Raw genomic sequence first — 14,298 nt, 5'->3', positions numbered from 1 at the left:
CGTGAAAAATGCAACCTGCATATTTGCTCTACAATACGTCTACAAACTCTTAACATATCAATCACTAGTGTAGTCTATGAATTACAAGGCTAAGGGAACATCTATATTACTTACCTTCGCTATAATTTCAGTGCTCACATTACCTTTCCCTCCCTCCAAGTTCTCGTCTCATTACATAATCACAAGAGCAACCTTAAAACAAGCTGAAGTTTTCTGAGTGAGCTTATTTTATTTAGAGACTTTTTTAGATCCACATAGTTGGGAGGTTTAGTTACTTAATGACAGAATGTCACTGCTACAAAGCAATGGGTCAGCAACAAGTTAATAGCTAGAGGATCCTGGCAGCTCAGACAGAATCTGGAGACCGACCCTGGGGCACGTGCACACCCTCACAGCCACACAGACACAGACTCCCCCTCACCTTACTGAGCTTCTCCCCATCTGTGTGTGGAATGAGGGTTTTTAGAGACTGGAAGCCGGCATTGATGCTCTGCATCCGCCTTCGCTCGTTGCTGTTTGCGATTTCCCTGCGTATCCGCCGCTCCTGATCCCGCTGGGTCTCTGGGGTCAGTGGGATATTGGCAAGGCTGAGAGAGAGAGAGAGGTTAGCGAGGACAGCCAATGCTCAAGAGCCCCCACTCCCAACCTGCAGATGGAGGTTCACTCTTACCATGATGATACATTGCATTAGAGGAAAGAACCCCAGAGGGTGCTCTTCCCAGATGCTACCTGTTTTGCAAGGACCAGATTGGTATGCACAGAAACTTTCAGGGAACCAAACAAAAGACTATTCTCCTGAGATGGAGAAGCGGCCACTCCTGCACTTCACCACAAGCTATGGATCTACAGTCCTTTTTCCAGGCAGTGATCATAACCTGAGAGCATACCTGCGCCTGGAGTAGGACGGGGGTCATTTTCATGACAATTTGGAGGTGTCTGGGGAATGTGGCTAATCCAAATTGAGGCTAGAACTCAGTCCCTAGGTCCTTCTCCAGGTATTTAAAAATTCAAGGATTGCTGGGACCCTGCATTTTAAGATCTGCCACATGGACAGTCCTGCAGGTAAAGATGGTGCTGATCCTCCTGAAGGAAAGACAGAAACCTAGTCAGTGTCAGTCACTCCCTCTTGGGCCACTGTACCTCCAGAAACTAACCAAACCCCGTCAGCCTCATACTTCCTACCTAAAGCACTTTCTGCCCAGAAGAGGCAGAAGACAAGGTGCTGCTGCCCTGGAGGACAGAGCAGCATCCATGTGATTTTAGGGCAGAGGGAGGGAAGAGCTAGGAATGGGGACCACACCTGGGAGGGACACCACAGCATTCCAGTGGTTGGGGGAGCAATCAGCTTTCCAAACTGAGTCCCAGAGAAAGTGAGAAATTAACTGCTTTGGGACTCTGCTCCTATTAATGGCGACAGTTTATTGAGCCCAAAGCGAGGTGGGGAAAAAGAGGAGTTTCCCCACCCTCACTGCAAGCAGAAGGTAGGATTCAAAGTCTGTCCACTCCCCAATTCTCATTCTACATCCACACCACCGCAGGCTGGGATTTCTTGCAACCTCCAGAGCTATGCAGGATCAGGGCAGAACAAAGCTTGGCTAGGAGGCCACTAAAGAAAATCCAAGGTGCTGAAGAAAGTGGTGACGCAGTAGGTGGCACTCCTCCCTGAATTAATATTAAGAACACCCAATGCCCCGGCATGAGACTAAGGATCCTGCATCTTTCAGATAAGGCTTAGAACGGAGGGCCTGGACATACGTATTCATTAGGGCCCAGGGTACCTCTTGTAAGACAAGGTGTCAGCCCCAGCATCCTGCCCAACTTCTAACTTGGTCATTACCTTCTACTTCATTGAACAACCCATTCACTTTCAACTGGACACAGTGGCCTCTCCTTGCTGTCCTACCCTGCTGTGGACTGGTCACCTGCACTATGAAATGGCTAGGTGTCAGCCCCTGCAGGGCTCTCTTTCACCAGTTGACACAATGACTCCAATACAGAAAGATGGGAAGAGTCTTTGGAATCCTTCAGTTCAAAGGTGCTAAGCAAGACCCAGGTAAAGGGACCCTCCGGTGCCAGCAGAGCAGAGCCAGGCCCTGAGCTGGTCACTGCAGCAGCTGAGGAGTCACAGCTCCTGCAGTGACCGGTGTTTGAGGGCTGCTGAAAGGTGCAGGGCTGGGTAGGGAAGAGGGAGGATTAAAAGATTAAAAGAGCTTGTGAGCTGCAGCAAGGGCCTCTGGTTACTCACCATCCTCCCCCCCCCCCATGGTAAGAAAGAGGCAAGCATCTAAGCTGAGGTCCCTGCAGGGCCAGCCTGTGTGTGTGGCCCTGGTAGAATCGGATGAGAGGCCCCCTCCCCCTCCTGCTGATGGCTTCCAGATGATCACTCCCAGCAGAGGCAGCCCCCGCCCCACCCAAAGCCACGGCTCCCTCCTGCTTCCTGCTGCCTCCGCTGCGCGTTCCGTTCCCGAGTGATCTGGCAGACTGGCCAGGAAAACACTTCCCACACCAACCACCACCAAGCAGCTAGCTGGAGGGAGAGAAGGAGGAAGAAACATTGGGATCAGTCCTGCGAGGGAACGCGGGCTTGACCATGACCGGCTCACAAGTTTTTAAACCCTGTCTACACTAGTGTTTAAAACCATGCCAACCCATATTCCTAGTCCAGACTTTTCCTCAACAGATGGCATTTTTGAGGCCTGGGGAAGGAAAAGAGAACTGGATGACTTAAAATATATTCTGTATTAGGGTTATTAAAACCAAAAGAGGAAGTTGAACTCCACAACGAGGTGAAGCAGTGTTTACACAGCAACCCCAGCTCTGGATCTACCCCTCCATGCTTTCCAGGCAATGCTCGACCAGCAGCCTCACTCTCCTAACAAACCTGCCCATGTGGCCCATCTCACAGAGCAACCGGAGACTGATCCATGGCCCAGGCCTTGGAATAGCAATCCTGGCCCACTGCCAGACACACAACGCTTTAAGAAAGACCAGTGGCAATTTCAAAGGTCACATACCTTGCAAATCACCTAAAAGCTTTAGGCCATTGGAGAGCTGGGAATGCTACTTAATGCTAGAGAGGTGGTTTCTAGCCCTGACCAGCCATGAGATGCATGCCTTTAAAAAAACCACAGACCACATCTTTCTGATTACTATCTTGCATTTCTTGTATTTTCCCATCACGATGTTAGTAGCAGCTATATCAAGAATTAGACTTAGAAAGCAGCTTTCTAAGGGTATGGACTATCCATATGTATGCATGATAGCCAAGACTGCATGAGAATTCAGTTACTAAAGTCATGCTGGAATTCAAGAACAATGAAAATTGCACTTCCAGCCACCTGCTATTCACTGTCACTTGTTAACAGCCAGCAAGATCTCAGCCCCTGAGAGATTCCGTATTAACTCACCCTGACAACCACTTTCCTCTCTGTTAACTACCCTGATGTGTCTTGCAGTCACCAGTCCTGGCCATCTGTGTCAAGCACACTACAATCAACCTGCATAGTCAGCCAGCAAAGGAAGACACCACAAGTGCTAGGAGATCCTCAGATAGAAGGAGCTATACAAATGCAAAGTACTAAAGACTAGCAACTGTTTCCTAGAGCGAAGAAAGATCACATCGCTTGAAATTGCAGGTAGAGATTTACGGTTTATTTGCACATTTTTGTTCATGTTATACAACAAAATGCAGAGAGGGCTAATGGGGGTGATCCAATACATGAGGTATGAGCCAGCCCCTGGGCACAACAGGGCCAGAGACTCAGCCAGACCTCTCAATCTTCTCCTTTTGTGGGCTGAAGTCCAACTTCTAAGGTCACCGCTAAGGGTGGGGTCAGTAGCCAGTAATGTCAAGTCATAAAGAAGCTGCTGAACTTCAAGGCAGCACCCACAAGTTCATCACATCACAGCCAAGGTAACAGGAGAGGAAAGAGCAAAGCCCCTGGACAAGAGCTCTGCATTATATAACTGACACGTTCTTACCACCCCAGGAAGCAGAAGGCTCCGAAAGCCGGAGTGACAAGAGAACCGAGACTGGGGTTCACGCCACAAGAGTGCGAGGTTGAAGACAATCGGGCTGAGGGAGCAACCCTGCTTCATGCTGCTGCGGATTGGTTTCTCGGCGGTCTCCCCTTCTACCGAGCGGATGGTGGACCACTGAGCTATCCCTTAAAGCACAGTTCTGTTCTGAAGAGCAGCTGTCAGACCTGTGCCCATGTTTATTCAGGGTCCCTGAAAGTACATTCTGGCTTGCATTAGCCCAGCGAGCACAGGTCTGCTCTATTCAGTCTTGCACACCAGGTTTCTTAACTAAATCAACTGCTGAGCCAAATTCCACTTTCAACTTTTCCTGAGCAACCCTAGTGAAGGCAATGGGATTGCACAAGTATCACTCAGAGCCGTGCATCTGGCAGTGCCTTGGTTACTGAGGAAGATGGGCAAGAAGGAACCCAGCTTGTCTCTCAGAGTTCACAGCCTGACAGTTAGGGGAAATACCTTCTTACGCCACAGTCACTGAACATGGAACCCCATTGTGCTATTGGTCACACAGCAAGAGTGAAAAAAGCACAAGTGAAAGTACATGACTATTCACCAAATATATTCAGAAGGATCTGAAGACAAGACAAGACAGTCTCTCACTACTAACTCTAAGGCCACTTCCCCACTCAAGGCAAACAATCTTGCAGATCAGCTCTGGCCCTGCAGGTGGATAGCAGGGCTTCATGGGGCAAGCATGACTCCGGTGCAGGTGCAGGCAGGACCATTGAGAAAGCTGCTCTGGGGGCCCTCACCTTTCATTCCCACTATTGTGAAACATCCCCATGGGAACAGTCATCTTATTTCTACATGCTAAGAAGCCAGTCTCTGAGCTCACACAGCACGAATCACCTTCTCTGGGGGAAGAGACAACAGTGATGAAATGGACCAGCCAAAAATGGATCCCTCAGATTGGATATTGCAGCGGGCTCACAACTTATCTCCAAGAAAGCTGACAGAACTGGTTGCATTGGGGATGTTGGAGAAGGGCCTAGCATGACCCCAGGCATTCCTTCATTTCCTGATGAAGTACAGTCAACAGTCACAACTGAATTCTCCTCAGATGCCAAGGGCATCCCATAAGTCACTAAATCTAGACTCCTGCAGTGCTAGGTGACATGCCACAAAGGATTCCGGGACACACAAGCAGGACCTGGTTGCTAGCAGGGGAGCGTGGGGTCATTTACTCCTTGAGGTTCATCAGAACAGCAATGCAGCCCTACACTCTGCATCAGAGACAATAAGTGATGAGGCAGAAGCAGAGTAACAAGAATTCCACCTCCACTTTATACTTGGGGGGGGTGGGGGGGGAGAAGAGGGGTAAATAAGTATCCCTGGGCTGAGAAGGGTTAAGTCGGCTTGGGAAAAGCCATTTATCCAGCTGCATCTTGAATCTACTCAACATTGCAGAATATAGGCACATACATAGTCACTTTGGCCACTGTCCAGAATAGGAGCTGAACTTGCTCTGCAACCCACACCATAGCTCCTGTCCGAAAGAGGGCATTTTAACTGTATGAGCTAGGAGAAGGCAGCCAGGCTATTTTACAGAGGCAGAGGGGGAAGATGCTTGTATGGAGGGAGGGATCTTACACTGTGCCCTGAAAGTAACAAGATTTACGCTCAAACCTGAATTGTGGCATAGGCAGTTCCAGTCTGGGGCCCTCCACCTCCAGCACTATAGCTCTACGCTGGGGATTGTCAGCCTCAGTGTCAGCGAAAACCTCAGTTGATGCGGCAGATAAAACATCAGGTAAATGGAGAACGAGATGAGCAAAGAGGAGAAGGAGCAAAGGTATCGTAGTCACAGCAGGTAGGTCACAAACTCCTGTGAACACAGCCATGGCTGAGTAAAACTGATATTGGGGAGGAATAAGGGATTACATTGGGATAGAGGATCAAACTCTTTCTGATTACACCACTCATTACAGGAAATGAGGAGGCAAGAACAGATTGCCGAAAGAGAGAAGGATATAACAACCCCTCTGACATATATTGAGGTTAACTCTTTCCTACCCTACATCCTCACAAAACCAGTGATCCCACAAACTCCCCCTGGATCGGTCCAGAAATACCCTGGTCGGTGGCCACAAGCCAGAAGGCCAACCTCACCGAGTGGGACAGCAGGACTTCCTCTAACCCAGGCTTGGCCGGAACAAGACCCACTAGTCCAACTGTTCTACACCAAAAATCCGAAGCCATCCTCGTCTTTAACGAGGCAGTGATCTGCTCCATTCTGGCCTGAGCTGGGCCTGTAGCCTTTCTGATCATCATCCCCATATTAAAGATGGAGCAGATTGCAGATGCCTACTTTATTTTAATTTTAATTTTATTTTTTTTGCAAGTGCAACCCTGAAGTTTTGCATTTGGCCGCTATGGCTTTCCTTTGAGCACAAGTATGAGCCCCAGCTCCTATCTGTGTCTGGGAGAGTCTAAACCTTTGGCCCATGAGGAAATTAGACCAAGGTGGCTCAAGAGGGCCATCTAGGAAGCAGAGGTTCTTAAGAGAGAAAGAGGAAGAGCCCATTTCCTCATCGGGGACCTCTCATAACCTTCCCCCAAACTGTTCTTCCTGGGGAAAGACTTTTTTAAAAAGTGACAGAACTAAACAGAGAAAAATGCATTTAGAAGCTAGCCTGGTGGATTAAATATGACAGTGGAAGTTAGTACCTTGATCTTTTACCTTGGGAGGCTAGAGTGCAGATTTAGACATCTGTCACAAATAAAGCAAGTTCAATGGATTTTCATGTGAGTCTCCCTTCAGACATTTATTCATAGCCCCTTCCCGCCCCCCACAAAAATACAATTCAATATGACTCAGTCTCTGCTCAAAAGAGATCCAGCGCAGAGTAGGACGCTGCAGATGAGAAGCAAGGTTCTTTCACACAGCTAGGCAGGAAGAAGCTTGCCTAGAACCAGCCTGCACGATACCAGCCTCTAATCTACTGGATCAGAAGACTACCAATTGCACTCAAGTCTCTGACAGAGGACCAATTCTGCCATGGGGTTCCTGATACTTCTGCCCCACGTATCATTTACAGGGGAGAGGAAACTGACAAAAACCAGTGTTGACATACTGAGTCTTGGATTAGAACTCGCAGCACAGCATTAGGGAATTCTATGGCAGCATCATGAAATACCTGTAACTTCACCCAGACCTGAAGATGAGCTCTGTATAAGCGCGAAAGCTTGTCTCTCTCACCAACAGACTTTGGTCCCCACCCTCCTTGTCTCTGTAACTTCAGCTCTCATTTAGTTGGGAATAAATAAAATAACCACACTTCACTTGGAAGATACGTGCATGCTAAGTACAAACACTGGCTAGTTATTCAGCAGAATAAAGCTGCTATATAAAACAGCTGAAGGGAGTTCTCACTGGAGATTCTTAAAGTTATATATTTAGTGTGAGACCCACTTAATCAATAAACCAGTCTCCAGACACCGAAGATATGGAGACGTAAGCAGTAGTCAGTCTTCCAACCTGTATACCAATGACTTGTTCATCAGTATGAAGGTGGTATTTGAAAACAGGTTCACTCTCACCAGTGCTAGTTGTTCCTGCACAAGTGTACCCAAACTAATAAGTCTCAGAATAAAATGAAATTCCTACAGAAAGTGATCATAGGGTTTCTACGAACCCACGATATTCCAAAGAACTCTAGGGATACACCCTTCCTACAGCATTCTGGGTGTTTAAGTAGAACTTCATCTTCTCCTTCAGCAGTGAAACAGACTATGGGAAGTCATCCCCTTACCGTCTAAGACGTTAATGTTATCCTGGTGTCAAGTGGAAAATGTTACAATCACCAAGTGAAAGCAAAGATACAAACCTGTTCTGTCTCTCACAAAAGTTGTGGTGGTTTTATTAATCTAAAACAAATGCATCTCAGTGCTCCCCCCTCCCTCCAACAATAAAAAATAAAATTCAGAAATAACACCCTTGGGCAACTATTCTGTAACTATCTAATGTGTGTGAAACTGAAAAGATGCAGATTTTATTCTCAAGCTTCCCAGGGGATGAGTGAATACATCGTTCTGTAAAATTCTACCCAAAGTAATGGTCAATGCCCTTCTAAGCATGATATTCTAGATCAGGGGTTCTTAAACTTTTTCTTCCCAAGGTTCCCCGGACATGATATAAAAACTCCACAGCCCACCTGTGCCACAACAACTGTTTTCTACATAGAAAAGCCAGGGCTGGCGTTCAGGGGTAGCCTGCAGAGCAATTGCCACAGGGCGCCTCACACAGTTGCTCAGGCTTCTGCTTCAGCCTCAGGTGGCAGGCTCAGGGCCCTGGGCTTCAGCCCTGCACAGCTGGGCTTAGGCTTTCTGCCCTGGGCCCCAGCGAGTCTAACACTGGTCCTGCTTGGCGGATCCCCTAAAACCTGCTCGTGGCCCCTGGACCCCTGGTTGAGAACCACTGTTCTAGATGAATACAGCTTCAAGGTGCTCATGGAAGGATTCCTTTTTCCTATCCTAAACTTCTAGAAAGCTTAATGAGCCACAGAAAGAATACTGACAGGTTTCAGAGTAGCAGGCATGTTAGTCTGTATCCGTAAAAAGAACAGGAGTACTTGTGGCACCTTAGAGACTAACAAAATTTGTTAGTCTCTAAGGTCTGGTCTATACTACCCGCCTGAATCGGCGGGTAGAAATCGACCTCTCGGGGATTGATTTATCGCGTCCCGTCAGGACGCGACAATCGATCCCCGAATCGGCGCTCTAACTCCACCAGCAGAGGTGGTAGTAAGCGCCGCCGACAAAAAGCCGCAGAAGTCGATTTTGCCGCCGTCCTCACAACGGGGTAAGTCGGCTGCGATACGTCGAATTCAGCTACGCTATTCACGTAGCTGAATTTGCGTATCTTAAATCGACTCCCCGCTGTAGTATAGATGTACCCTAAGGTGCCACAAGTACTCCTGTTCTCTTTAAGAATACTGTTGGTGGCACCCTTCTGGGCAGGCCTTCAAACACAGGTTTGAATCTCCCCTGTGGTTAACTAAAGATGGCCATCACCACCTATCCAGCACCGATATTTGAGTAGGAAATAGGCCAGCTGTGAGACATTTTAAATAAAGCCAGCATCCTGTAGGCAGAGAGAAGCTTATATTTTAGTGCTGCTCCCACAATTAAGATAATATCCTGAAGGTACTTTTTAAATATATATATGTATTAGTTTATGCTAAGGTGTGAAGCAATTCATATGGCAAAGACTACACTAAATTGTGATCCTCAATATTTACAATAGCATACAGGACAATTTCCTTCTCATGATGCAAGCTGCTCAATAGCAGGTCCCCCTTTGTAAATGGATCCAAGTTAGTTACAGCATTTGTGTATTCTGGCTACTTCCCTCTCAGTTTTCATTCTGAAGATTAGTATACAAGTGTAAGAGTCCAACTCTTTCTATACAGCGAATCCCTCCAGGCCACTAAGATGGGCAAGAGTGTGAAAGATGATGATGAAAAGGACTTTCTGGAGCCTTACTTAGCACATCCGTTTAGACCTTACCAGTATCCATACAGCTGGTAAGTTGCATGTCCCCAATTTGTAAATGGAACATCTTTCTGGAGACACTGGGAGAGTTTCCCCACTGTTCTTGCCATAGCGATGCTGTTTAACTTAGTCAACCAACAGTGGATCTCCAAGGTCCAAATATACAGGGGGGCATTAATGTGCCAGGGGGAGGGGGGTGAAAGAAAACCAGCTTTGAGTGGTACCATTCCTGCCTCCCCAGGTGGCCCCGACACAGGTTCAATGGGTACTCCCGGCCCCGCACAGTGGTGCTGCCCGCGGGCTGTGTCCCCGGCCCAGCGGGGAGTGCATCTCCACGTGCAGCCCGCACGCGGCTCCGGGCTCGTTCGGGGCGCAGGGGCCCGGGCTGTAACCAACCCTCCAAGCAGAGGGCACGGGGCCGCCGGAGGCACCTGCCCAACACAGTCCGCCGGAGCGGCCACATGGCCACGCTGCTGGGCCGGGCCCGCTCCTTCCCCGCAGCCTGTGGCGAGCGGCGGTTGGGCCCGCCCCTACCAGCTGCTGCACGCACCGTGGGCCGCGCACGCGTGGGCCGGGGCGCTGCAACCCCCGCGGGGAACAGGCAGTTCCTCGCTCCGCCGCGGCACTCGGCCCACGCGTCCGCCAGGGCCGGGCCCGCTTTGTGTGGGGCAGCGTGGCCGGGCGCCTACATTCCCCACAGGGCCCCGGCCGTCGCACTACATGTCCCGGCGGCCCCGGCGCGCGGGCCCGCCCCCCGCGGGAGGGCTGCCGAGTCACGGCCAGGCCCCGTAGTAAACACACCCCCCTTTAAAGCTCCCCCAACATGCGGCCGGCAGGCAGGGCACACACGGCCCGGCCCGCACCCCGGTCCGGGGGGAGGGGGGACCCGCCACAGCCCGGCGGCGCGGTGCTCCCGCCGGGCCCCGCACGCGGCCCCGGGCTTCAGCGCCACGCGCGGCCCCACGTGCTCCGGCAAGCCGCGCCGTCCGGCCCGCGCCCCGCGAGCCCCCCGGTGCGCGCGGGCGGCACCCACCTGCAGAGCCCGCCGATCACCTCCTTCTCTGACTTCCTGAAGTGCTGCAGCGCGGGCACCTTCTGCGCGGGCACCATGAAGTACTCCATGCGGGAACCGGCCCCAGCTGAGCGCGCCGCGCCTCTGCCGCTCAAGGCGGGAAACAGCTGGTGCGAGCGCAGCGCTCCCTCCCCCGGCGGCGCCGCCTCCGCCAGCCACCGGCCCATGTAAACAAAGGACTATTTGCCGCCGCCCCGGCCCCCTCCGCGCCGCCCCCGCGGCCTCCACCGCCCCCTCGCACCCCCCCCGCAGTGCCGCGCCACCGCCCCGCAGCGACCCCGCCGCAGCCCGCGCCCCAGCGTCGCCCCCACCCGCGCCCGGGCTGCCCGGCTCCCTGCGCCACTACGGGGTGATGCGGCCCATCAGCTGACAGCTTGGCAAGCGGGGCCCGGAGCAGCCAAGGGGGGCGGGGGATGCACGACCGGGGGGAGGGGCAGAGCCGGCCCTGCGTATGGGGGGGATGCACGAGGCAGGGTCGGCCCCACACATGGGGGGGCGGGGGGTAAAGGAAATGCACGAGGCGGAAAGGGGTAGGGCTAGCCCCGCACGGGGGAGTGGGAGAGAGGCGTTGGGCTGGCCCCGCACATGGGGGGGGGGGGGGGGGGAATGCACGGGCAGGGGTGGGCACACATTGGGGGGATGCACGCGGTGAAGGGGGGGAGGCTGGCCCCGGACGGGGAGGTGTCAATGCACGGTGGGGAAGGGGGGTGATTAGCCCTGCAGATGGGGCGATGCACACGAGGCAGGGTCGACTCCACACATGGGGTGGGGGTGAAGGGGTAGGACTGGTCCCGCACGGGGGGAAAAGGGATAGGGCTTGCCCCGCACCTGGGTGGGAGGCGGGGGAGGGGAAGGGCTGGCTCAGCACATGGGGGAGAGGATGCATGGCCGATCGGGCACATTGCACGGCCGGGGAGGGGACCCAGAGCCAGAGCTGCCCCGGGAATGGAGGCGGTAGCGCGCGTCTGCGCTGGGGGAGTCCCCCTGCACTGGTCCGTGTCCGGCACGGCCAGGGTGGCCCGTGCCCGGTCCCCGCGGGCTCGCTCGGCAGTGACACCGCCCGGCCCGGGGTAGCCGCTGGCGAGCAGCTGAACAGCTCAGCCCAGCCGCGATCCGGGGAGCCCCGACGGGGGCGGTGCCGATTCGGCCCGCCCAGAGCGGCGCCTCCCCCGGCTGAGTGGGCCGGGCCGGAGCGACGCAGGGCGCTTTGGCCCTATACTAGCAGCGTCCAGAGCCGCTGGGCCGCGCTCGGCTCCCCGCGCGGGTGGGCCCTGCAGGAGCTCGGGAACAGGCCGCAGCGCCGCCCCCTTGCGGAAAGCACCTTCCTGGCCCCCGGCCGGCATCCCGCCCTCCAGCTCGCACCGCGCTGCAGGGATCGCCGGAGCCCTAACCCCACACTTGGGCCTGCCCCTGTCTGCCTCAGGATCACCCTTCCCAGGGCAGAGGGTGCCAGCCCGGTTCTCTCCCCACCCTGCTCCCCGGGGTGGCAGCGTGAAGCTGGGGGCTGGTGCACCAGGCCAGAGCCTCCCACAGTTTGAATCCTGCTCCAGCCCCATGTCTATTACAGGGACTGCCTAGGATCAATCTCCAGAGGCATGTCCTGGAGTGCATACCTTTCCTCCCCAGGGCCACTCACCTGCCTGGGGAGCCCCCTTTCCTAGCCCCCACCTTCCTTACTGCCTGGCTGTGCCAGTTGCCAGGCCTTAGGTGGGATCTTCGCTTCCAGCCCATCCGGGGGCAGGGAATCTGTGCCTATCAACTCGAGGAGGGGGTGAGCGGACATCAGCAAGAGATCATTGCCCCAGCACTGTGCTCCTACCCTGCTAAGGCCTGGCTCTACCCACTGTACATACTGTGCCCTGGCTGTACCCTGCACCCTGGTGATGTCACTGCATTCCCCTTTAACTACCACCATCCTCAGCTACCAGTATGCCAGGGATCCCTCTAGCACCCAGCCAGCCGCAGGCTGCTTTGTTGTTTGTCTGACTAGCAGGTGTGAGGAGGAAACTTGTCCTGTGTGTCTCTCCCCCACAGACTGACCAGACCAATAGGCAAGGCCAGGCTGTGCATGAAGGCCAGCCTTCCACCTCAGGGCCCTTGGGAGCCTGAAACAGGAGAAAGTAGCAGATGTGCCCTGCTCTGCTTTGCTGAACTCCTATGCTGAGATAGCTGGGCCCCCAACTACATAGGGGGAGGAGGGGTAAAACAAGAGGAGAGGAATGCCATACCTGTTCTCCCCAAGGTGTGCACAGTGGGAGGCAGTGCAGCCTAATGGATAGAGCACCAAACTAGCACTCAGGAGATTTGGCTACTATACACAGCAGACACAGGGAGATCTTGGGCAAGTCATGTCCCTGCTCTGTGCCTTAGTTTCCCCACAACATGGGGTTAATGCTACTGACCTCTTTAGTAAAGCACTTTGAGAATGAGGAGTGCTACAGAAGACCTGTTCTCAGCTGTTGTTGATGATGATAACTTAGGGCCTGTCTACACTTAAAGCAGGGCTGCTGTAGTGCTTCAGTGAAGACACTACCTATGCCAATAGGTGGGGTTCCCCTGTCAGCATAGTTCATCTATCTCCCCCAGAGGTGGTAGCTAGTGCTATCTACACCTGGGATTTGGTGGGTTTAACGGCCTTACTCAGGAGTGTGGATTTTTCACAGCCTTGAGCAATGTAGTTATACCAACCTAATTTCCTTATGTAGCCAGGCCAGAGAAACTCAGCCAGTTTTAATTTTCCATCTCATGTAAGAGGCTCCAGTCAGTGTATCCAGGGATTTTAAAGAAGATAAGGTACATACAGTACTTCCCCTTGAGAGAGGGACACAGTATTCCATACAAGTTAACATACACAGAGAGAGTGAGTGTGTATGTGTGCGTGTGCGAGAGAGAGAGAAAAAAAAACTGTGAAAGACTTTGTTTGACACCAACTTTGAAATTCAGATTATCTTTGGACAAACCACTATACAATAAATTCCACTCCTCTTAGGTAAGCAGCATCCCCAAGTAACAGATGGATAAACTGGGGTACGTTGGTTGGGTCTTGTGCAAGATCATATAGCTAATGACAGAGTTAGGAATAATTCTTCCAATTTCTGACTCTCAGACAATGGCCCTGACCACTAGATCAAAGAAATAGAGTTGGAATTGAATTGCTAGCCATGTTGTGAAAACAGTTTCCAGCTGTTAATACAGGTGTCCAATTAACGATGCCAGAGAATTGGCTGTTGTTTCTCTCAAAATTTGCATGTTAACACAAACTCCAGTGGTAGGTCTTTTCTCCAGCAGTAGGTACATGTGTTTGGACAGGACTGTAATATTGTAGTAATGTTAGTGAAGCCAAGACTGGACACAGCTATTCCACAGTAGCAAGAAATAGCAATAGGTTACAGAAAGGCGCTCTTGGGGTAAGCAACTAACCCTGTAACATAGGTGAATATGAGTCAAATCAGTGGTGGTTAGACTCAGGCTTGGTTTACACTTAAAATTTGTACCCGCATAGCTATGTTGATCAGGGTGTGAAAAAAACCACACCTCAGATGACAGAACCCCTGAAGCCCCGCAGTGTAGATGCAGCAAGACCCAAGAGTATTTCTGTCAGCATCGCTGGCATTGTTCAGGGAGATGGTGTTCCTACAGCAGCAGAAAAACTTGTCAGCATAAACAGTGTCTAACTCCAGGGCACCGCCAGCATC

General features: G+C 52.3%; 1 protein-coding gene across 3 annotated transcripts in view; it reads right to left on the bottom strand.

Annotated features, from left to right (window-relative positions):
* The window catches only part of TFAP4 (transcription factor AP-4), a 38,688-nt gene extending 27,941 nt beyond the window's left edge, over positions 1–10,747 (bottom strand). For 2 of the 3 annotated variants that reach the window (XM_054042561.1, XM_054042563.1), the window contains exons 1-2: positions 10,565–10,747; positions 422–587 (exon numbers count right to left, since the gene is read on the bottom strand). In XM_054042561.1, coding sequence (XP_053898536.1) covers positions 422–587; positions 10,565–10,653 — 255 coding nt within the window. In that variant the 5' untranslated portion in view covers positions 10,654–10,747. The remainder of the gene's footprint in view (positions 1–421; positions 588–10,564) is intronic. The other variant, XM_054042564.1, reaches the window with a different exon arrangement.
* Between the last annotated feature and the right edge of the window lie 3,551 nt (positions 10,748–14,298).

This window comes from Malaclemys terrapin, chromosome 10 (assembly GCF_027887155.1).
Source record: "Malaclemys terrapin pileata isolate rMalTer1 chromosome 10, rMalTer1.hap1, whole genome shotgun sequence".
NCBI classification, from domain to species: Eukaryota; Metazoa; Chordata; order Testudines; family Emydidae; genus Malaclemys; species Malaclemys terrapin.
The sequence above is the reverse complement of the archived record's forward strand: the minus strand, read 5'-3'. Positions and strand labels throughout refer to the sequence as shown.